Raw genomic sequence first — 24,887 nt, 5'->3', positions numbered from 1 at the left:
GCCCACCTTGCACCTGAATTTCCAGGGTAGGCTCTGGCCACCCACTGGTGACGCTAAGCTGGGATACACGGGTTGGAAAAGGATTTTCTGGTTTTCATTTATCTTTCTTAAATGTATTTCTAGCTCACCTTTATTTCAATGTTTAACATTAGAAGTATTTTGGATGTTTATTTAGAAGTTGGGCAATGTTTCTGTGACCCTAGGAAATAGGTGATAGGAACTTAACTCTTGTTTATATAAATTAGCCTGTGGTAAAATTGGTTTCCTTATATATGTCGTTTCACTTAAAGTCTCAGTTTCCAAGCATTTGTCCATGATGTTAAGCGAAGACTTACTATATTGTTATTATGCATGTTTATTAAAGACCGACCTTTACAGTAGATCTGTTTACATATCTCTGACTAAGAATCAGCATTGAGGCAAACTTATTTTTAGACTATATTGACGTTATTTTAAGGGTTGTAGTTAGAAAATGACCAAGAGCTTTAAAATACATGGAAATGACAAATCATTGGGCTACCTATCTATGTGCTTACATTTATGTTTTTGTGATTATATAATGCATTAATCTTGACTTTCTGTTTCATTTAGATTTTGATGCAAACGAAAGAGATGGTAGAGAAGGTAATGCTAAGTATTTTCATTATATAACGATTCTTAAATATCATTTCTAGTGACATTTTTGTATTCAAGGAAAATTACAACCCAACCAGACTAGAAATGGCTTCTTAGAATATCTGGTTTACATTTATAATCCCCCCTAATGGATTATAGCTTTTTTCTTTTACTAACACTGATATGATCTAGCCGCTGCTTGAAGCCTATATGTGAGTGTTTCAAGCAAATTAGTAACAGTGCTAATTAGAGTTTACTTCCAGGCCTTTATACTGTATGTGCTCTAGTGTTGTTTGCTATGATTGACTTTTTTTTGGCACTCTTCATATTCTACTAAATACTGTTTGAAACTGTTAAGAATTTAATAGGCATTTGTGCCTCTGAATTTTAAAATCCTATTACGTTTCTGCTTCATAAATTGCCATGACCACTAAGCTTGTGGTACATTGGGTAAATATAGTCCCTCTTTCCTAGTCTCTTATCCTCCTTTGTTTTATTCAGTTACACATTTTGTTTTCGTTGAAACTAGACACTTCCCCTGCCATTGTAGTATCTGTTTTAAGAAAATTAGGGAGATTTTTTTAATGTGGCATTGTTCGCCTTCCTGCTTTATTGGGGCTTAATCTGCAGTTGTACACTCCTGACAATATGGATAAGAATAAAGTTAGCCTTTGGAAAAAAGTCAGTGGAACCTGTAATTTCTGTAACATAGAAAATCTTGGCTTTCATTGTACATAATGGTCACCATGTTTTAGCTGTTAATTTTTATAATGTTTTCTTTTTATTAGATGAATCTTGAAGTTATTTATGGAGATACAGATTCAATCATGATAAACACCAATAGCACCAATCTGGAAGAAGTATTTAAATTGGGAAACAAGGTGAGATAATTTGATCACATTATGTTTTATTTACATTTGTGAATTATTTTTAACACAGAACTTTATGTATAATGTACATTTTGTGTTTCTGAAAATAATAAATGTGGTGCCTTCAATTCTTCATGCTCTTTTATTTTTCTTAACCTCTTCTCTATTTGCTTGTTTTGAGGATAAAATTTAAAGGAAATTCTTTTTTTCTTAAGTGATAGGTATGTTTTGCCTTTGAGAACACTCTAAGTATGGTGAGTTTAAGATGTGATCAAGTTAGTCACATTGTCGTTCATAAGGAGAAATGTCTCTTACGTGTTCAGATGCCTTTCATACACTGATAGATATGGATAAACACCTACCTACCTACATACATACTTATATGCACATCTATAATATTTATAGGAGTACCTAAAATATATTTGAAAAGGCAAGGGGACATTTCAAAATGATCATTTGTAGCCTCCCAATTGTAGTTTACAATTAGCGCAGTTAGTGGTTCTTGAGCGCTTACTGTGTTAAGGTATTGTCCCAATAAACTAAAACTAAGGTATTATCTTACAAGCTAGCATCTTTTTACCTTTCCCCTCTGAAATGTATGAAATCTGAACTATGGTCTTCACTTGAGAGCAAGTCTAGCATATTGTACTCATATTGGACCTTGAAAAACTATTTTCTCTTGAGATGATGGTCTGTACCCTGACCCTATCAATAAGAGCAGGTGAACGTTCATTTACTTGTTCAGCATATATTTATTTGCTTATATTCAGGCTGCTTATATTCAAGGTACAGGGACATTATAGGCATTTTAATAGTTTAAGTTTTACTTATTTCTGGCCACATATCTACTTGTTGGACTATGTAATCTCTAACTAATTCAGTAGTTTGAAGGTAAGTACATATGCATTTAGTTTTTAGATTTAAGAAAGACTATTTCACCAGTTTTATAATCCTTGGGGCTGCCCCTGCCAGTTCTGTCCCTGTGCTTTTTCAGTGTTCTTGCATCAGGCCCAACAGAATATCATGTTCCATACATATATGCACAGTAAATACATTTCCATCTTGTGTGACTTCAAGTTCTGTTTAGATTAACTCTTGGGAATTTGTAGCATGTTCATCTTCTCCCTGTTAGATGTTTGAGAAGCTAGTATTAATGGTTGGAATTTTCACAGGTAAAAAGTGAAGTGAATAAGTTGTACAAACTGCTTGAAATCGACATTGATGGAATTTTCAAGTCTCTGCTACTACTGAAGAAAAAGAAATATGCTGCTCTGGTTGTAGAGCCAACGTCAGATGGGAATTACATCACCAGACAGGAGCTGAAAGGATTAGATATAGTTAGAAGAGATTGGTGTGATCTTGCTAAAGACATTGGAAAGTGAGTCCTGCTTTCATTTTTGATTTTGTCATTTGCCTTTTAAAAATTCAAGTGTTAATGACATGGACAACATCTGTGATTCTGCCGAGCACAAGGACACAGCTTCTTTTTTGTTGTTGTTATTGTTGCATATTAACAATTATTTTCATTTGAAGTGGAGTTTTATAGATTAAAACTTAGAAAAAGCCACACTCATTCAGTAAGAGATTCTTGCTGTAGAGTACATCTCGTGAGTTTTTACTCAGGGTGAGGGTGAACATTCACATTTTGGATCCTTACGGAGTTGGCTTTGTTGATACTGTTTTGTTTGTATTACTTTGCTTTGATATTCCTGTTAGAAAGTGTCTTGTATTGTATTCCTGAATCATCCTAGAGCCTCTTTAGGAACATAATTGTTAAGGCATCCCCATTTTATGGCTTAAAATGTTCTGGGATTCAGAGTGGACCATGGAGTGAGGCTTTGTTCCTGCTGATATCATTTGTGTGTAAAGACTCTTACTAGCCCTGGCCATATAACTCAGCTGGTTGGAACGTTGTCCCAGTATGCCAAGGTTGCGGGTTCGATCCCCGGTCAGGGCACCTACAAGAATCAGGAATAACAAGTCAGTGTTTCTCACCTTTACTCTCTCTCTCAAATCAATTTTAAAATTTAAAAAAGAAATTCTGTAAATTTAAAAAAAAAGATTCTTACTAACCTCAGGTTAATTTAAAAGCTAGTTCTCAAACACCATATGTACCTCAGAAATAATAAATGTCATGAATGACCCCCCAGCTTTGTACCTGAGACTGAAGATTGTATTAAGACCTGTTTTATTTTTTTAGGATCATATTAATTTATAAAACACCCATTTAAAAATGAATTTTAGATACTTTATTTACAATTGTTCCAGATATTACTGGTTTGTGATCCTGAGCAATTCTGAAAATAGACATTTTTTTGTTTAAACCAAAAATTTAAATTAATTTTAATATTGCTGTATATCAGCATATTTTACTTGTTTTCCATTCTTCCTCTTGTTTTCTAGTCAGGAGATTGAGCAATTGTTTCTTCTGCAAACTCCTCTTGATTAGGCAAAGTTGATCATTCGAGTATAGGTCATTGTTAGCCTTTTATGAAATGTAGTTTGAAATGCTTCATTGGCCCCAAATGTACCCAAAGATGAAACTACTTTGTATAGACTGTCGATTAGAGTGTTCTCTTCAGCTTTGTGTTTTCTAAGAAAAGATGCATCATAATAGAAGTAAATTTCTCTGAGTTGGAAATGTATTAGTAATTAAAGCTATACAAATGTTTTTGTCAGGGTTCTTTTTCTGACAAATTATAATGCAGCTGTCAAGTCCTCGCTCTGCATTTTTTCAGAAATGGATAAAATATTGGCTTCCTTACTCCTTTTCATTTTCTTTTCTTTTCTTGTAGTGGGGGGAATCTGGTGGAATAGCATGAAGTTTTTGAGGAACAGTGTGAGCTTAGAGAACATTGAGCAATATAATGAAGCTGAAGAAAGAAAAGTTTGAAATTTTTGGTTTCTCTTTTTAAAATTTTCGTAAAGAATTTTATATTTCCACTTTCCAGCTAATGGTCATCTCAGGCAGAAGTGATATCTTGATGTCACATATAACATCTTGGTGCTTTATGAGGCAAGTGAAATGCTTGTCTTCTAACACATTAACTTATGAGAAGACTAACTGCTTTTGAATTTTGTAATTGCTTAAAATACGATAGAACACATAGCTTGTGTGTCTGTATTTTGTATGAAGTATTAAATGCGGCATAAAAAATGATCTGTGTGTCTTAAGGACAAACCTGACATTTCAGTGTTGGTAAACTTTTGGTAGAGTTAATGTTAAAAAACAAATTGTAATGGCCTTCTAGGCATTGGCCCTAGTGTTAGCTTTTAATACAGTTCTTGTCCACATGTTAACCTAATGGAATTTATCTTCCTTTTCTTTCTTAATGATGTATGATATTAAAAAATCAATCCCTGACTTTTTTGCAGCTTTGTCATTGGCCAAATTCTTTCTGATCAATGCCGGGACACTATAGTGGAAAATATTCAGAAGAGGTTAATAGAAATTGGAGAAGATGTGCTAAATGGCAGTGTCCCGGTGAGCCGGTTTGAAATTAACAAGGTAAATGTAGCATTTATTGCTGAGCCCAGCTGCTGCCACCGTGTTTTTCGTGTTTTTCTCCTCCTTCTGGTCGTTGAAGAACCACCTCATCCTTGCAATTGAAATAAATTCTAGCTGGTGATGAAAGCTGCTTAACAACTATCTCATAGACTGAACACTAGCATACCACTCTTCCCCTTCCAGCCGCTGGTACTGCCATGTCTGCTGCAGGGCCTTCTCTCTTCATTCCTGGCTTGAATTCCTGGAAGCCGCCTTTCTAGAGGTTCTGTGGAGTGATAACGTTGGTGTTTCAAGGACTAGAGAGTACCACCTTCTTCATAAGTCCTCCTAAGTTATAGTTGTTTGGGGGCAGGCCTGTAAGCTGTGTGTGTGTGCGTGTGCGTGTGTGTGTGTGTGTGTGTGAGGGAGAGAGAGAGAAAACACGCTTGCGTGTGTGTGTGTGTGTGTAACTTCACCGAAGGTGATTCTTAGAAGTGCTGTAATCTTTTTTTGGACACAGTTATAATTTACACTGATGGGTAGTCTTAATTGTTGAAAATAAGGAATACTTTTCCTTACATAATTTGAAAAAATAAGATCTTCATTTCCAAAATGCTGTGTCATAGAAGATGTTAGGTTACAGACTTTGTTTTCCATTAAGAAAATAGGTACCCTTGCATATTTAGAAGCTAATTTTGCAAATACCACTTTATTAGTTTTGTGATAAGTAGATTTCATTGTCAGAGCTCATAAAAAATAATTTTCATGAAAATATAATGATTACATTAAGTGGGAGTTTTAGAGTTAAAACTTATTCATGATAGCCCTGTGTTAAGAGTAATGCTTGCCCTGATTTTTTCAGTACCTACCTGGCTTTATAAAGGATGTGATTGTGTAACCACTATGCTGTACACTGGAGCTAATTTAAAATAATATTGAATGTAAACTGTAATTGAAAAATAAAAATAAATTTAAACGAAATATTGTAAAAAAAAGTAATGCTTGACATTGTTGCACATTTTACTCTTAAAAACATTTTTACATTGCAGCAATTATAATATGTTAATTTGAAATCTGTTTTCACTTAACATAAGCAAATTTTTCACTTTTTTATATTATCTTAAAAAGCATCATGTAAATCAATGTATTATTAATTTTATATTTCATTGATAAATCTTTAAATTTTTTGATTATTTGAGTTATTTATTTTTTTATATTGTAAATAACTGTATTAAACATCTTTCTCCATTACCTTTTTCTTTGAGTCAAAATATAGGAAGATCTGTATGGCTCTTTTTAAATTGCTTTGTAAAAGGGTGATACCAATTGATAATAACAAAAAAATGCCCATTTCACCAGAGATTTGCTTGTATTGGTGATATTTAAATAAAACACTGCTACCGTAATGGATATGAACAAAATTTTACTGTTGGATTTAATTTACATTTCTTTGATTCGTAGAGAGAATGAATATTTCTATGTATATCCTTATGATTTGTATTTATTCTTAGGTAAGTCACTTGTTTATTATACCTTGACCTGTGATGTCTTTAAAGTCACAAAAGAAGACATTTATTTATATGTGAAAAGTAAAAATTATAGAAATATTATAAGAGAATATGACCCTTGACACTAGTTCTGCACTTTAAGTGATGCAATGTGTACCTATTGACATGGAATCACTTGTGACATCTAGAAAGGAGTTTCCTTTTAGATTTTGTTTTGTCTGCTCTTTCTCAAAAATTTGAGTAAGAGTTATAACCTCAGTATCCCTTTGATCAGCTTTAGCATCTATTCTGTAGACTGTGTCCTTGATACTGTCTGCCTTCTTAGAAGTGTGGGCCTTCTATTGCAAGGGCTTTCATGAATTTGGAAGGTGGAGTCTGAACATCACTACCTCAGTGGCAAAATAATACCTGAGCACATGTCCTCTAAGGTAGGTAGTGGGCCCACACTGTCATCTCATGTGAATGTTGAGACCTGGAGTCATAGACACACTGGCTGTCTCCAAGTTCTGATGAACACTACAGTTTTGCTAGTTTAAAGTTTTTATTGTTGAAATTTTTAAACATACACAGAAGTAGGGAGAGTAGTATCATGAACCCCGTGTATCCATCACTCAGCTTCAATAAGTATCAACTTACAGTGATATATTATTGAAAATAGCAATAATAGCCAGTACTTTGTGTGATGGGGCTGTGCATACTTCTTTCTTGTGGCAGAACTAAAACTGACTCTCCGTCTTTGTACCCTCTCTTTCACTTAGCACAGTAACTGGCAAATAATAACTATTCATTGAGCTATAAAAGAATCCACTTGCTTGTTTAATTATCTGTTCATCAGACGTGGAGTACCTTTCATGTGCACAGTACTAGATTCTGGCACGGTCCATATTTTCAAGGTGCTAATGGTCTCAAAGATATTTACTATCCCATGTTCTTATACTTATTTTTGTAAAGAAGAATTTCTGTAGAGTAAGTACAGAAAATTCTGATGAAAGGACTATCTATATCATAATTATTTCTGTGTTTTACCGTAAACCGTTTATGTGTCATAGGTGATATGTCCTGATTAACATTTGTCTGAATAGTTATACTATTTAAAACCTGGGAGCTGTTCAGTTTTTACATTTTATCATTTTCAAAAGGCAGTGGACTCGAAGAGTGTATGTATGTGACTGGTTGTAAATGGTCTTACTGAAGGACACACACACACACACACACACACACACGATACTAGTAGGGGTTGGTAATGGGAGGTTAGCCTATGGTGGAGGGGTGAGGTGGCGAGATTTACCACGTGAGAGATTTTAGCCCTTGTTGCCACAAGCAGCTGATTTTTTGAACTACTGTAATCTTAGCTTAAATATATTTTATAAAGTAATACAAAATATGACAGCTGATTTTTATAGCCCTGGCTAACTTGAGCCTAAACCACCAGGAAGCATTTTGTCCTAAAATCAAGCCTTCTAAAACTAGCTTACAAAACCCTGCAAATAGTCCCAATCTGATAATTGGAAAGTATGTCAGATGAAATTCAGAATTTCTTAACATTGCACTGAAGTGCAGTCAAATGGAGAAGATAATGGTTTTCTTAAGTAGAGTTATATTGATTAAGATTTCTTTGCAGTATTACCCAACTGAGTCAATCAAGACTTCACATAATTCAAGATTGAGGCGATTCAGATACTTGGAGCGTTTTCTTAGATGCTCTTTTACACTGAGTGTCTGATTTAGAAAGTGTACATGATGTGGATATGTGCTGCCGTGTTTGAGGACCTGCTTTATTTACTAAAGCAGTTCTCAAACTTCCTAACTTCGGGACACCTTCACACTCCCAAAGTAATTGAGGCCTCTGAAAGCTTTTGTTTATGTGGTTTGTGTTGATATTTACTGTGTTAACAGATTAAAACTGAGAAACTTAAAAACATTTATTAATTTATTTAGCGTAGCAATAAACCCATCATGGGATTACAAAAATAGCATTTTTCCATGAAAAATAACTATATTATTTCAAAACAAAGGCAAATTAGCCAGGGGAGTGGCATCATTTTACAGTTTTGCAGATCTCTTTAATGTCCATTTTAGGAGGAGACATCTGGATTCTCATATCTGTTAGTGCATCCAATTTGTTATGATCTGTAGTTTTGGTTGAGTATAGGAAGAATATCCAGTTTGACACAAATGTAGTTGGAAAAAGTAAACACAGTTGAGTAATTTTTTTCAGATAATTGTTCATATTCTTTTTTGATTCTACACCGAAACTCTCTTAAGTGGTATTTTTAAAAAGTTATTTGTAATGTGGAATTTGAAACCGTATCTATGAGCTTTGCATGCTCTTACATTAAACTCTGTTGGTCTGTGTTATACTTTGAATGGATATTTCACCTATGCGTGACATTATGCATTGGTCCTTTGTTTGATACTGGTTCCCTGAGTTAGGCAAATTTTCTGAATTTTGACGTATTTTATTATACCATATCAAAAAGGACATTTAAAAATGTTCTACTTATATCATCAGAAAAGTCTTTAAGTATTGGGAAACTATTGTGTGCACAAAGGTGGAAACAAGTTTTCCAAAATTCTAACTTGCACTCGAAAGCTTGAATTTTATCATAGACAATATATACTGTCAGTTGTTTTCCTTGAAGGGGCAGACTCACTTGGTTCTTTTTTTTTTTGAGAAGTCATCAGCCAGATACCCAAGTTAGAAAAACTGTAGTTGTCCTGTCTTTTTTTCAAGTAAAAATTATGTTCCAAGAAAATGGTGGCTAATTTAGCTTGCAACTCAATTACACAAGCGCTTTTTTCCCTCAAGGAACCTTTGTTCTTCAGTATACAGTAGATGAATCTTATGCATGCTTCTTGTTTTGTCACATAAAGTAATAGCCTTATACTCAAGGGTCAAGAGCTTAAAATTAATAATTTTTACTACATTAAGAACATTCTTATTGAAACCCACTTTTTTTTTTTTAAACTCAAAAGCGTTAGTACAATACAGTGGTTGTTAGTACAATTTGGTGCTGCTGCCATGTTCATGTCTGTAAGGCACCAGCATCTTAACTGACCATTGCTTCTGCATCACCAGTGCAAATTATATTGTTAGAAAAGTAGTTTTGATTTTGCGACCCTCTGAAAGAATGTCAGGCACCTCCCAGGAGTCTGTGGGCCACACTTAGGTGACTCAGTCACATAGCATCCTGGTCCCTGTCTTTTGTCTTTTGAAACACATTTCTTACAGAGCTAGGTATTTCCTTTCCCTTGGGCATAGGATTGAGTTCCAGTCCATTAGACTATTTTTTTTTCTCACCTCTTACTTTTAACTTTTGCTCTTTCTCTTCCTGGAATCTTCTTGCTCCTGTCATCTTTTCTTAAAATCTTGTTTTTCCTTCACATGCCTGCTTACATTTTTTTTTTTGCCCCCATTATTTCTACTCTCAGGTGGAAGTGATCTTTCCCTGTCCAGACTCTCTCCATAACACTTTGTTTGCCTCTCCCTTATGGCTCATGTAGGTTATTTTAGAGTTTTTTTCTTTTGTGTAATGGGGAGTCATCTCCTAATAACAGATGACATAGGACCAGTGACTGTGTTATGTATCTTGCAGTACTTTACAGTGCTTGAGCTTAGTGAATTATTGCAAAGTGAGTGACGCCATTTATTGTGCAAGCATTTGGTTGCTGCTGTACGTCAGGTGTTGTTTGAGCGCTGGGAATACAGGTGTGAGCAAGGCTGCTGTGTTCCTGCTCTCCTGGCTCTTACTTTCTGTTACAGACTCACTCACTCTGCCTTCGTAGATCTTAAGTTGACGGTGGGAGTGAATCTAGTGATTTACACTACCTTTGGGATTTACTGAAGCTAGAGAAGCTTTTGAGAAACACATCCTTAAGTCTGAGTAGCTGTTACCCGTCATCCATCATTCCTGACTACTCAGTTAATTTGGTGAGAGACTTGCAAACATTAGAAAAAGTTCTAAGACTATGTTTATAGTCTTAATTTTTTATATGTAAGTATTATGTGCCATGGCCCGAAAACTTGTATTTCTTTCTTGTCAAGTTTGTGTCTGGTTATATTAGTTACTAAATGAAGGAGAGAGGAGACCTGAGGATGGAATGTCTAAAGATTCTGTGACAATGTTTTCTACATACAGCTTCTGTCATCTTTATGTTTATGTGGCTAGTATGGTTCTAGCAAAGATGTAGTAGTGTGTAGCTGTGCGAGAAGACTTCTATCTTAAAGTTTGGGGCGTTTTGTTCCCTCTTTTTCTTTTTTAGGCATTGACAAAGGATCCTCAGGATTACCCTGATAAGAAAGCCCTGCCTCACGTACATGTCGCCCTCTGGATAAATTCTCAAGGAAGCAGAAAGATGAAAGCTGGAGATACTGTGTCATATGTCATCTGTCAGGTAAAAATATAACAAGATTCATACCACTTATGATACAAGGTAAAATCCAGATCGCCACAGTGTCTTCTGCAGTAGTCTTCCGGATGATCGATGCTGTCAAGAGATGGTTTAGTCTGATTGGTTTTACAGTATTTAAAAACATTAGGGGTATGGCATATATTTATTAAAGTTTTTGTAAAACATTTAAGATGTGTGTTTTGGGGCACTGAAATTATTGTGGTGAGTAACAGTAACCGCTGCTTCAGCTCTATGTTAACTTCAGTGAAACTGTTTATAGGTTTGGTCATATGTCCAGCAGTAGTTGTTTGTTATTCCTTTTGCCACCGTCTCCATTATGAGTACTGGTAGAATAAGAGAGTAAATGTGTTTTTCCCTAGCCTGTGTTCAAATAATTACTTGAAAAAAGTAGGAAATGCATGGGTTTATGTAGACCTGCGAGAGATCCTAAGAACATACCTTATGGAAAAAACATGAAGTAAGCAATTCCATTTCTTTTTCTTTTCTTTCTTTTGAGTGAAGGAAGCCTGGAGCCCACCTCCTGGCCTTCTCCCTGTTCCGTGAGGCACCTCTAGACCTCCTAGGGCACAGTTTGAAACCCCTAACTGGTTTCTTTTGAGAGCAGCACACTTCTAACAGGAATGGGGAGACAGAGAAGGACAGAAGGCAGTTTTCTTTTCTATTTTCTTTGGAAAAACTTTCGCTGGAACTAAAGGAGAGGTTTCATTCCTTCTCTTGAAAACAAAACAAAACAAAAGAAAACAAAACAGTCAGTCAGTCATAGCTTCTATCCAGATTCTTTAAAATGCCTGTGGTGTGGTCTATCTAGCAAAAGGCATAATTCATCTGAACAAGACTTTCTTTTAATTATTGCATTGTGTTATTACAGTAAGAGATTTTAGATGAGCCTTAGGCTTTCTTGCACTATGATTGATCTTTGCCTACCTACAATCAATGTGTTTTTAAATCAGAGTGTTTTCAAAATTTAAAAGTCATTTGCTAATATCTGCTCAGTACCGTAGATGATGTACATAACAAATGATTTAAGCACATGGACAGGAATCAGCACTTGACTCTGTCTCCCTCCTAGGGTTACCCTTGATTAAGAACTGTTACAGAAAGCCAATTCCTGCAGGAAAATATTTCCATAAATGCCTGACTCGCTCAAGCCCTTAATGTGCTTTGCATATTGCCTCTGACAAGTCGCATCTCAAAAAAACAATTTTCATATTATGCAAATAAAGATTTTGGTAAATAGGCTAGTCTTTTTTCATTTGTGTCTTCACATGCACGAAGCAGCTCTTAGGTTATTAATGAGAGGAACAGATGGCAACATACAACTTTAAAACACATGTATATTCTGTGAAATAGCATTTAGTAATGAAATCCAGCCACAGTTTTATTTTTGGCTAAAACTAAAATGGAGATGTGTGGTAGTGTGACTGATGTATTTTGAAGTGAAACTTATGTTTTTTGATGTCTCAATATTTAGGTCTTATGATTTCTTCTTCTCAAGTTTTATTGATGCATAAAAGTTCAAATGCTGATGCTAATGTAGTACAATAAATTCAATTTTTGGTGATGTTTCAAAATTTCACTTATCCATTGCTACTGCTCTTTAACTTGCTTTCCCCTAAACAGGTTCTGTTTTGTTTAAAATTCACATTTAGAATATAGCATTCTACTGTTAATTTATTCAGACTATAAATTTAGATGAGTCTAGGGTAATGTTTTTGGTATCTTAATTTATATTGTAGTTTGTGACCTTGTAAAACATACATGAATAATTTGCTGAGATCTTAAGTCAACTTTCACTTACTGGTTAAGTTTGAAGTCATTAATTATTTAACTTCTGGTAGACATAATCTTCATAAGGCATACCTTTAACATCTTAAGGGGCTTACTAGTCACCTGTTTAAAAATCTTTTCCATTACTTTTCTACTAAAAAAGATGACAGCATAGTTTGGAATGAATTGACTGCACTTGGTTGTCTCTGTGAAGCATCTTTGTGACGTTCATGAATTACTATGTGGCCCTTCAAGCAGGACCAACATTAAACCTTAATCTGTTTTTAAAAGTGTTTGCTGCATGTTATTGCATATACTGTGGGGTCATGCTCCGTTTGTGAATTAGGTCTTTGAAGGGAATACATTTTATGTCACAGCCTAAGTGTTTTTCCAGTACAACATGGAAAAACTTGTCATCAATTCTTTTGCATTTAGTCATTGAGGGGGGGTCAGATTTTAAAAAATACAATAAGAAATGTGTTTTGGTCACTGTTAAAGCAAGTTTTTTGTGTGGATATTTAAAATAAAAACTTTTTCAACTAAATATGCATGGAATTTTCAACTGCTTTTTAAAAAACCTTAACTATGAGAACATCTTTTTCTTAAAATTACTTATTTGTTTATTTATTTATTTTTAGAGGGGAAAGGAGAAAGAGAGGGAGAGAAACATCACTGTGTGGTTGCCTCTCACTCACGCCCCCCACTGGGGACCTGACGTGCAACCTAGTCATGTGCTCTTGACTGGGAATTGAACCAGCGACACTTGGCTCGCAGGCCGACGCTCAATCCACTGAGCCACAACAGCCAGGGCGAGAACATCTTCTAATGATATATTGGGAAGTAACTTGAGTGCTATTTTAAAAAATCACCTCTACAAATCTGATTTTTATTCATCACCAAAAATTAGTAAACTCAACATTGCTGTAATCTTAAGGCAGACTAGTTTTTTTAAAAAACGACAATTCTATAAACTGATCAGGTTTCGTGCATCTGTTGAAAGGCAACGTGAATATAGCTGTGGTGCATCAAGACACTGCCCGCGGATTTTTCACACCTTTTTGTCTTTGGCTGTCACCTTATTCTTTTCTAACAATTCAAACTTCTAAAAGGGCAGCAATTAAAGTTGATTAATTCTGCCTAATTTCTTTAACTATATTGTAAACTCTTGAACAATAATTATAAGCAAGTCTTTTAATCTGAGGTTTGCTTTCTTTCCAGGTATTTCATTATATGTGAGAATAGGTGAAACCTAGTTGATAAACATCCCAGTTTGTTTCCATCAGGAGCCTAGTGTCAGGGAAGGACCCCCACCCCACCCCCGCCTCCAGTGTCTGGTAAAGACAGTGGTGTGGAAGGTTGCCTCTGCTTTGGGCTGGGCTCTGAGCTGAGAAGGGACTGATTGTAGCAGCAATGAAAGAATAGGATTCACATTATAATCAGTTTCTCAGAGCAGCTGAGCGCTGTAAATGGTTATGATTTACTAGTCTGAATATTAAATTCTGTTGTTTCAGACAAGAGGAAGAGTGGGGAAGAGTTGTAGGATGTTTGGCCAGTAAAGTGACGACTTTCTAATTCATAGACAAGGATGACAACACTCACAGGGCTGTACAGGGGCCATTTATATGAAATCTCACAACTTTTATTTTTATAGTGGGACCCCTTAAATGGTTCTTTGACCCTTCTTCCTTGCCTTGAGGAAGAGCCACATAAAGAGTGCAAAATGGTGTGCCCTTCATTCCAGTGGCCAGATATTTTGCTTCTAGGGCACTGCCAGTCCACCAGATTCCTCATTAATTTTATTCTTACCTGTTATAGCTTGTACATAAGGGACTCCTCGGTGGGTTTCATTCCCCTGTCTTTTCCTCTTGCTCATTTGCTTCTCGATGATACATGTAGTTCCCGTGGAAAGTTCTACTCCTGGGGCCTTTAAGATGATACTGTGACTAGAATGCCTGCATGAAGGCATTGCATTAACATAACCCAAGGACCACACATGCTTTTCGCCATCACTCCTGAAAGGCCCTTCTGACAAGACTAATAGTCAGCAAGGCTTCTCAATATGTTTCTGGGATGCGGCAGGTGGAATTATTTAATCTAGTCATGCCATCTTGCTCGTTTCATGTTTCAACAAAAAATAGAACACAACACATGCTGGATTTACATTCTTGGACAGTGGGCGAGATGTTCTCCTTCATCTTTCTACTCTTAGATGCATATGAAAAGGACTTGGTGGTGTTTGGAATTGAAAGCACAAAATTGGAATTCTTGTCTCTCTTTGACCAAGCAAGTGTGTGTGTGTGTGTGTGTGTGTGTGTGTGTGCGCGCGTGCGCGCGCGCGTGGTTGAATTTCTTACAACTTTACCTATACCATGTCCCCTTATAGGATGGGTCAAACCTCAGTGCAAATCAGAGGGCCTATGCACCTGAGCAGCTGCAGAAGCAGGACAATTTAACTATTGACACCCAGTACTACCTGGCCCAGCAGATCCACCCAGTTGTGGCTCGGATCTGTGAGCCAATAGACGGAATTGATGCCATCCTCATTGCATCATGGTTAGGTAAGTGCCCGAGCTTGGCCACCCCTCACCCCAACAAAGCGACACGCATGCGATCCTCCCTCCTTTGACTGTTGTGGGCCCTTTTTGTAGGTATGGTGCTGAGTCAAGTACTTCTTTGTTTATAGTTGGGCATTTATTTTTGTGGTGGTTTGGTTAATGTCTGTCTCCCCTCAGACTGTGAACCCCACATACTTGCTATCTCTGTAACCACGTGCCTGCTCCATAGTTGGCACTCAATCAGTAAATGCTGAGGGGGGAGAGAGGAGGCAAAAGAAAGGAATGAGATGATTTTAGGCGCCATTATAAGTCTCTGAGTTTACATTGTAGCTTTAATTAATCAAATTCCTTTAACACGGAGATTTATGGTATCTTGGCTATTGTTTCATCATGTCTCTGTCTCTAAAGGTATTTTGACATAAAGTGAAAAAACACAACTTTTTTAAGATTCAAAAGTTTATGTTTTAGTATTCAGTTCCCTGTGAGTGTCCTATTCTCACTTTTGTTTAAATACTTTTAAAATTAAGCTCACTGTTATCATCTAGGAATTTGCTAATTCCTAACTACTCATCATCCCAGGAGGTGCCAGCCAACCCTGAAACCTAAATGTTTCTTTGATTTTTTTTTTTTTTTTTACTGTGTCACCAGATGATCATCTCTTACTTAGAATTGTATTTCATAATCTGTCCTGATTTCATTTCTGGGCGACCAGCATGTAAAGAATTACATTGCTTAAGACCTCAATTCTCTATTCCATTTACACACAGATTAGAGTAATGCCTAATAAAGTCCTTAGACGGCTCCTCAGTATCTACAGGTAAACTTTAGAGCCACTGACATCTTTAGCAGTTATGGACTCTCTAGCTCCAGCCTGTATTTGTAGCCTTATTTCTTAATCAGTATACCCAGGGTCCCCTAAGTGTGACATGGCTCATTCTGTTCCTGCTTCATGGAAAATCTTCGTTTTCTCATTGGAACGTCTAGTTTAAGACGTGGGTTTTTGCGTCATAGGGACTTAGGTTCAAATGCTAGTTGTGGTTCTGTGGCTTTAGCAGGCCTCCAGACCTTGGTCTGAGCCTGGGAACAGAGGGAGTGTTCAGTGAGTGCCAGGCCCCTGCGTAAGTATGTCCACACTCCTCCAGTCCGTGAGATTAACACATAGTTAGTGCTCAGTGTGCATTGTGGACTGAGATTAGACAGATGAATAATCAAGTCACATATTTTCTTTTTTAATGTTATTTTTTTCATTTAAAAAATTTTCTTGTTCAGTTACAATTGTGCCAGTTTCCTCCCATTGCTCTCCCCTGCCCTGCCCACCCCCCTCTCCCACAGTCAGTCCCCACCCTGTTGTTCAGGTCTGTGGGTCCTTTATACTTGTTCCTTGTCAAGTCACATATTTTCCATCCTGCCCCTGCTGAGTATGTGTCTGAGCTCCTCCCGCCAGCCCCGTTTTCACTATCCCATCAGTGTCTGCTCTGGAAGTGGAAGCTCATTTTTGACATTTGCCTAAGCAAAACATAATTAGGAAGATAAAAATTCTGCTACCCGAATCATCATATAATGTATTCTCAAAGTTGAGTTGTATTTGATGATATTTATAAATCCTCAGCTGGGAGGGGGGAGTGTGAGTGCACAATATTTTTTTAGCTCCCTTCTTGCCTCTCTCTTCTGCATCTGAGCGCTCACTCTACCGGATGCTGCGATAAGTACTTTGCACGTGTTTCTCGTTTAATCCTTGGAACAGCCTCGTGTGTACATTGTATTTGTTGCATTGTACAGAGAAGGAAGCCAGGGCTTAGAGGAGTAACTAACCTGGTCTTGTCACACAGCTGGCTGTGACTGGATTGGGACCTAGCTCTGTGTGACTGCAAAGCTTGTGCTCCTAACCCCTGTGCTAAGCTGTGCTGCCGCTTCTTGGCTGTGAGAGGTGACGACAGATGTTTCAGCCAGGAGTGCAATGGCATGGATGTGAAGCCACTGGAGCGTTCTCTTCTCCCTCTTCACCCCACTGTGAGCCCCGTCTCCCCCGACTGAAAACCCCTGAGCAAACCCATTTTTTTGTTTAGATCTTCCAGTTTTTTTTTTTTTTTTTTCATTGGTATCATCAAGAACCTGATCTAAATGATAACTGTTACCCTTTCCGTTTTGGGTTTTGAATCTTCCAGTTGCAAGGAAGGGTAAATGGAACAAGCCCCGCCCCCATGAGTGACATTTACCAGATGAGCATGGAGCCTTGTATTTCAGCAAAAGACCCTTAAAGAATGGTAGAGCGTGCCCAGTGGATAGTCTGATGCCAGCTCAGATAGCTGAAGAACAAGAGGGGGCCAGATTGATTTTGTTGGTTCCAAGGTCATATTTAAGGTCATTTTTATACAAATTAAGCAGTGGGCAGATTTTGACTGGCTTAAAGCTAGACTTGCTCCTAATTACACCGGCCTTATAATCATGGACTGCCTTATGAATCCAGTTTCCACAAATGATTTTTCAAAACCAGTAGCCCTAGTAGGTCCTATCTTCAGAGGTTTCATGTTATTGCTGACTGATTGCAGACTACAGAGGGAACCCCTCGGTGGTTGTGCATGGCTGATGGTCCTGCCGTGTCCCTGTCTCTCTGCTTCATCACCTACAAGTTCTTGGTGCAGCCCTTACTGTATGGACACTATTCTGGGCAGCTCTGTCCCGGTGCCAGGTGGCCAATTAGAGCCACTGGAAGGGCTTGCGGACTCGGCCCTGAGGGAACTGTGGCTGCTTCCCCTTTGAATCCTCTCGTTCTCATTTTTGCCTTCTGCCACTTGGTAGCGATTTTTATACTGCGGGCGTGTGAGGTTATCATTACTGTGCAGTCCCCGTCCGCATCCTCTTCTCCCAGCACAACCATGCGATCCCCAGCAGTGTCCACATGTCTGTCCGCATGAGTGATAGATCTCGTAGTCATTTATCTCTCCCTCTCTCCTCATAGGAGGGTCCCCATTAATGGAGCGCAGGACAGCTGTGCTGGTCACCTGGTCACCATAAAGATCTGTAGAAAACATTAAAGCTCACCAGGCAGATCTTGCAGGCCCTGGCGCCCTGCCCTGTTCAGGAGCTACATTTGATCTGCATCCTTTATTCCTCTCCCCCAAGTGAAAAATTAGGGTGGCTGTTCTTCACTAGGGGATTCGAGGTCCCTGTTATCAGTTCTTACTTAACCTGTGGTTTTAGAAAGGAGGGGGGAGGAGATGGGGAAGTGGTGGGAAAGTAAGGAGAGAGTTAGGCGGTGCATGGTTTCTAAGAGGTGCAAGCTGTAGGCATAAAATTACTGTAATTTGTTTTTAAAATTCTAAATCTGTTTTCTTTATATTAAAAAAAAAACTGCTGGTAGTGAACTGACACTGTTAAATAAGTTGAAGTGTAAAAATGTATACATAAAATACAAGCCCTCCAACTGCCTAATCACAGACATAAAACAATTCTCTTGCTTTTAATGTAGTTTTTATCTTTGATTAATGAAATGTATTATAGTGTTGAAATTTTACTGAAGTTTGATACTTTGTCCTTTTAGTTAGTACAAAGAAATCAGGAATAATGGCATAATTTCATTTAGGAAAATTATTAAGTTCATGATTTTTTAGTTTTAAGATTCTTTTGTGGCGAGCAACTATATTTTTCAACTACCTTTTTCTTTTTCTATCGCTTTTATACACTTCCCTTGAAATGAAAGGCAGGCATCAAGTGTTGGTTTTATCCTGTGGCTTCACTTTGGAAATTCTGTATTTCTTCCCGTCAAGATACCTCCTGAAGTCTGTCTGGTGGCATGTTGCATGGCCAGGTGTTCTGTACGGGAAGGCCATTTTTGTAAAAAGGAGAGAGGATAGTCTATTAAATGAGTGAATGGGTCTGTTGAATTCAAAGAGAATGATTTGTTCTAATAACTAATGGTGCTCATTATCCCACAGTACAATGTGAATCATTTTTCTGAAATCCATGCAAGATTATTGCTATTGGGCTTAAATAAAGCAAAATTTTACTATTTTCCATCTGTGAATAGAAAAAAATATAGTATTACTCTTTTATACAATAGCCCCATGGGAAACATGGTCACTAAAACTTGGAACTTTTAGCTTTTGTTCTTCAGACTATAGGTTTTTTTCTCTCTTGTTCTAATGAAAGCTCTCTCTATTCTGTGGATCAAATATTCACAGCGTGTGCCAACATTCAAATGGTCTTCTGTACCTAGCAAAACAGGTCTGTGATGAGAATAGTCTAAAGTTCATTCCTGAATTTCATTTTTTAATAAATTTATATTTCATGTATAATGATACTTAGAATTATATAATATGTTTTCTCCAATGAGTGATGACTTGTACAATACATGTCAAGTGCATTTCTTCATGGTCAGTGATAAAGTTTCCAGCATTTATCTAGGCAGTTTTCTCGTTGGTCCTGAGAAATTATTGATGTTTGAAGAATGTGAGGATTTGAAATTTAATTTAATCTCTGAACATAGTACTTAAAACAAGACAGCGCACACTTAACCCAGTGTGTTCCTGGGTTAAACTAGAAAGTAAAAATTATCTTTCTTAAAAAGATGGCTCTATCACTCACAGTATGGAAGGTAGTTTTTTCTTAGTAGACAGGATCCAGTAACATCTTCTAAGAAGTGCAACAGTGGGCCAGGCAGTGTTTGGCGCACCTTTGACAGGCTCAGGGAGATATATCTACAAAAGATGGGGAGTGGAATGAAGCACAGATGCTTGGGCATAGAATGATGTCACCAGCAGGTGCCTCTGGTATCACTTTTATCAATCTAGACTTGTGTCTTTTTTCATAATTAAGCTCTTAGAGGAATGTCCATACTTCACTGTCATTTCCAAACCTTAAATATTTTCTGTAAAATAACAGTAAAATTTAAAAAGTAAAATCACAACAAAAGCAAAGTCGTATATTAAGTCTTGTCCCTTTGAAGATGGAGCACAATTCCAAGTGCATTATCAAATGGCTCATGTTCTCAGTCTACTTTCGCATTCATTGAGTAGATTGATGTTGAAGACCTGCTGTGCTCGGCATCTTAATGGGCGCTGTGTGGGATACAAAGTTGTCAGCCATGGCTCCTTTACTCAAATTACAGCCCTGTGGATTCACTGTTGTTGGGAAGTCTAGGGGACAACACAGTGCACGTCCCCAAAGAGGTAAGATAAAGGATTGTTGACATTCAGGGGAAGCAGAGAGCACTTTTAGCCCCACTGAGAAGAGTGTATAGAAGCAGAGGCATTGTGGGAATGCTCTGTGGAGATGCCAGTGTGGAGTTGGGAATGGTTGTCTGTCCCCACCTCGCACCTATTTTTTCCAGCCCATTGACACCTCATTCATGGGGTAACTCATGCCATCTCAGCCACTCCCTGCGGCACAAATATCAAATTGGTACTAACATCATATTGGGTTGGCCAAAAAGTCCATTTAATTTCTTTCCATAAAATGGAAGACACATTTTTCATTTTCACCAATAACGCTATTGATTTGGATATTTTGAGTATACCGGCTATCTCCTGCTATTGGCCTCTAGTGGGTAGAGGCCAGGGGTGCTGCTAAACTTCTTTCAATGCATAAGACAGCCCCAGAGCAAAGAACTATTTGGTCAAAATGTCAATAGTACCGAGAAACTTTGCAAACCATTTTTGACATGTTCGATCAGTCACAGCACCTTCTCTATGCACTGCACAAATCTTTTGTTTTGTTGTTTCAGTTGCGTTTTTACCTTTCTTGATATAATAAAGCATAATATGCTGAAAATGTGTATTTTCCTCCATCTTCAATACTAAAATGGCTGCACAAAAATTCACCAATTTTGATAAGTTTATTTTTAAAAATACACACTGATATGACAGCTGTCACAATACAATCTAACAAAATTGTTTGAATGAAGTTAAAGACAATTAAGCACTACTAGAGCCATCGTACAGAAAAACCCAAATGAACTTTTTGGGCAACCCAATATAACATACGAGGTCTGTCTAGAAAGTATCCAGCCATATATACTGTGAAGAATAGAGATCTATTGAAGAAGGTACAAGAAACATTGTGCATAGGATGATGCCGCCTCAGTCCCCTTCAAAATAGGCACCTTGGAATCTCACACAGTTCTCCCAGTCACCATGCTGCCCCATTGTATTTTCCTGAATCTCACTGACGGTCTGAAATCTCTTCCCTTTCAAAGGTGATTTTAGTTCTGGGGAAAAGCCAGAAGTTGCAGGGCACCAAATCTGGGCTGTAGGGGGGCTGAATCACCTCAGTGATTTGATGTTTTGCCAAAAAACTCTGCACAAGACATGATGCATGAGCAGGTGTGTTGTCGTGATGAAGCTGCTAGTCATCAGTTGCCCATAGCTGCAGCCTTCTGAATCATCCATGTAGTTTCTGCAGAGGAATGTTCAAGCTTCTCAGAAAATTGCATGTGGATTCATTGCTCTACTTGCTCAGTCATTTTGAATGCAGCGGCCACACAGTACCCATGCTCACTCAATGGCGTCCTCTACCCCCACTGACTATTACAATAAAGTCGTCATTGTTCACACATACGCATTCCAGTCCACTCTCCTTGGCTGCGAGGTTACATTGATGTCACAGAAACCGTTCTTGTTATATTAACAACAGTTGGACTTTTTCCAGACAGACTTCGTACATACCAAAAAGTACACAAAACGTAACTCAACAGCTTGATTCATTTTCACGAACATATACCATTGTAGTCAGCACTGAGCTCAAGCAACAGTATATTACTACATTCCCAGGAGCCCCCTGTGTCCTAGAAACTGTCCTTTACCCCCTACCAGAAAACTACTACCATGACTATGACATCATAGGTGAGGCTTCCTTATTTTTGGATGTTACGCAAGTTATGTCATTAGTCTTTGTGTCTGGCTGCTTTCATTCAATGTTTGTGAGATTGGTCCATGTGGTTGTACTTCATTTCTGTATAGTATTTTATTGTATGAACAGACCACACTGTATGACTGTATGTAAAACCTTTGGACAATTATGAATATTGCTGCTTTGAGCATTCTTGCCCATGATTTCTGCGGGACAATTGCATGAATTTCTATTGGGTATATACTTAAAGAGGAGAATTCCTATGTCATAGGGGACATGTATGTTCGTTTTTAGTAGATACTACCAATTTTCCAAAGTGGTTCTACTAATTTACACCCCTACTAGCAGTGTATACTCCATATTCTTACCAACACTTGGTGTTTTCTCTTTTAGCTTATGCAGTGGCATAATGTGGTTTTAATTTGCATTTGTTTGATGACTAATAATGTTGAGTACCTGTTCACATGTTTATTGGTCATTTGCCTATCTCCTTTTGTGAGATGCCTGTTCAAGTCTTTCTCTATGCTTTTATTGGGTTGACTTTTTCTTACTGACTTGCAGGCATTCCTTATATATCCTAAATGAGATGAGTCTTTTGGAAATTTATCACAGACCTCTTTTATTTGGCATGCTTTTCTTCAGTTATTGTTTACATACTATAAAATGCTGCATTCTTAAGAGTATCTTACAGTTTATCAAGATGGAACGTTTCCATCACCTAGAGAGGTCCCTTGTACCCTTTCCCAGTCAGTATCCCCATACACACTAAAATGACCACTCATCTGATTTCTATGACCATAGGTTAGTTATTGCCTACTCTTAGAGTTCTGTATAAATGATTTCCTATGGTATGTACTTCTTGTGTTCAGCTTCTTTCACTTAGCATATTTTTGAGACTCATCCATCTTTTTGCATCTATTAGTATTCATTCTTTTCAATCACTGAGTAAGTATTTCATGGTAGATATCAATTTATTCATTCTGGATTGAATTGTTACCAGTTTCGGGTTATTGTGAATAAAGCTGCTAAAACATTGTTTTACAGGGTTTTTAAAAAATGGATATAGCATTTACCTCTAAAAAGTTTATTATTTTTTGTTTAATCACACTAAATTTTTAGTTTGTGTATTGTTTTCTAGGAAGTCCGCGTATATGAAGTCTGGATTCATGCAAAACATAAATGATTCATTTCCTAAGAGAAATTTTTAGGAAAAATTCACAATAGGATTTCATTAATTAGCTTCCCTAGTAGTTTGAGACATATTACAAAATAGTTGCTTGGGAATACCAGTTACTGTATTTATTCAGAGTTTCATTCATATGGATTTTGCCCTCTTGCTCACTTTTGTGAATATAAATAATTGGATTTGCTGTAGTTATTTACAGTTACACTAGCAGAGGCCTTGTCTGTTGAAGGAAGGCAATTATCTGGTCAAATGTATTATCCTCTCTCTCAGTCATGTTTGGAACTAGAGTTTCAAAGAATACTCCTTGGGAATGGGGGTATGTAAACATTCTAAAAACAGGTGGTTTACAAGGCTTAGAAAGTACAGTGGTAGGAAAAATAATTTTGTGCTAAATATCACATTAGAGGTATGTATGATAAGAATACGATGACCTTAAGTAAAAACAGTATTACTGAACTCCTCCACCCCAATGCCTGTGATGTTACTTTCTATAAATACTTCTTGAAACATGAGAGTTTTGATCCTGTTGCCAGAATAATGTGAGGTCCCATAAATTTTCTAATTATAAATGACAGTATTTTAATTTTATTCTACTGCCCCTTCTGCCCCACCCTCAAGAAAAAATGGTGTGACTAGATCACTACAAGTCCCAGTATTGAATTTCAGCACATGTAATTACTGCTTATTGTGGGGAGAACTGCTGTTGTTGCTTCCCTAGAGAGCTGGTGCCAAGCCCAAGCAGGCTGCTCCTTCTTTTATTCTGTGCTGGACCAAATGATCAAAGTCACCTGTCAAAAGCTAGTCTAGTAGAAGTGGAAGTTCCTTTTCTCAAATGGGGCATAAAGTTTATTTCTTTAAGCCAATTCAGAGAAAGCATCATAAAGATTTTACTTTAATGTGTCATTTTTGACAGAAGTGTCTTAATTTTGGAGAAACAATAATTACAAATGGAGTTCTATGTGGGCAGCTCCAGTTTGCACATTTAAAAATTCAGAATCTACCTCTAGGTGGCAGCACCAGATACTTTTTTTCCTGTTGTTTTACTACAGCCTTAATGAGTTATGTATAAGCAAGAAAACTTTTAAGTCTCCTGAAACTTCAAATTAAACTACTTATTGCCAATTTTGTGAGGATTTAGAAAAATTATGTTGAATAATTTGGGGACCAGTTTAAGCCTGGATTTTGACCTTAAAAAAAAAAAAAGATTCTGACAGTAGTGATCCTTATTTTTTAACATGACATTATATATTTTCTTTAAAAGACTTAATTTAGCCCTCTATGATTTGCCTGTAGAACTTATAATTGTCCTCCCAAGAAAATAACTTCTTATGACATTTTTGTATCGAAATAACTTGTACAAGGATCATTATATACCTAATATTTTAAGGTAATTACAGTATCTTCTTCCATTATACATTAAAAGTTTAACACTGTTTTATGACCGAGAGTGCTAAGATGAAGAAGTCCCTTCTCTTGGAAAAACAATTCAGCTTGGGAATAAATCCGAAGTAATCAGCTAGGCCAATTGGCTTTGTTACGTCCCTGGGAAGGTAACAGTTGTTTGTGGATAGGGATGTTTCAAGTGGACATTTCATAAGTCCTGGTCTTTTCTCCTAACTCTTGCCCACTTGTTGGGTTTTT

The 24,887-nt window shown here is 37.2% G+C and overlaps 1 protein-coding gene across 1 annotated transcript in view; it reads left to right on the top strand.

Moving 5' to 3' along the window:
- The window catches only part of POLA1 (DNA polymerase alpha 1, catalytic subunit), a 280,884-nt gene that overhangs the window by 107,629 nt on the left and 148,368 nt on the right, over positions 1-24,887 (top strand). Inside the window, exons 27-32 of the mRNA XM_090264342.1 lie at positions 592-624; positions 1,404-1,496; positions 2,657-2,862; positions 4,860-4,992; positions 10,743-10,874; positions 15,043-15,217. Coding sequence (XP_090120468.1) covers positions 592-624; positions 1,404-1,496; positions 2,657-2,862; positions 4,860-4,992; positions 10,743-10,874; positions 15,043-15,217 — 772 coding nt within the window. The remainder of the gene's footprint in view (positions 1-591; positions 625-1,403; positions 1,497-2,656; positions 2,863-4,859; positions 4,993-10,742; positions 10,875-15,042; positions 15,218-24,887) is intronic.

The sequence above is a fragment of the Furipterus horrens genome, unplaced genomic scaffold (genome assembly GCF_987537825.1).
Source record: "Furipterus horrens unplaced genomic scaffold, mFurHor1.1.pri manual_scaffold_17, whole genome shotgun sequence".
NCBI classification, from domain to species: domain Eukaryota; kingdom Metazoa; phylum Chordata; class Mammalia; order Chiroptera; family Furipteridae; genus Furipterus; species Furipterus horrens.
The sequence above is the reverse complement of the archived record's forward strand: the minus strand, read 5'-3'. Positions and strand labels throughout refer to the sequence as shown.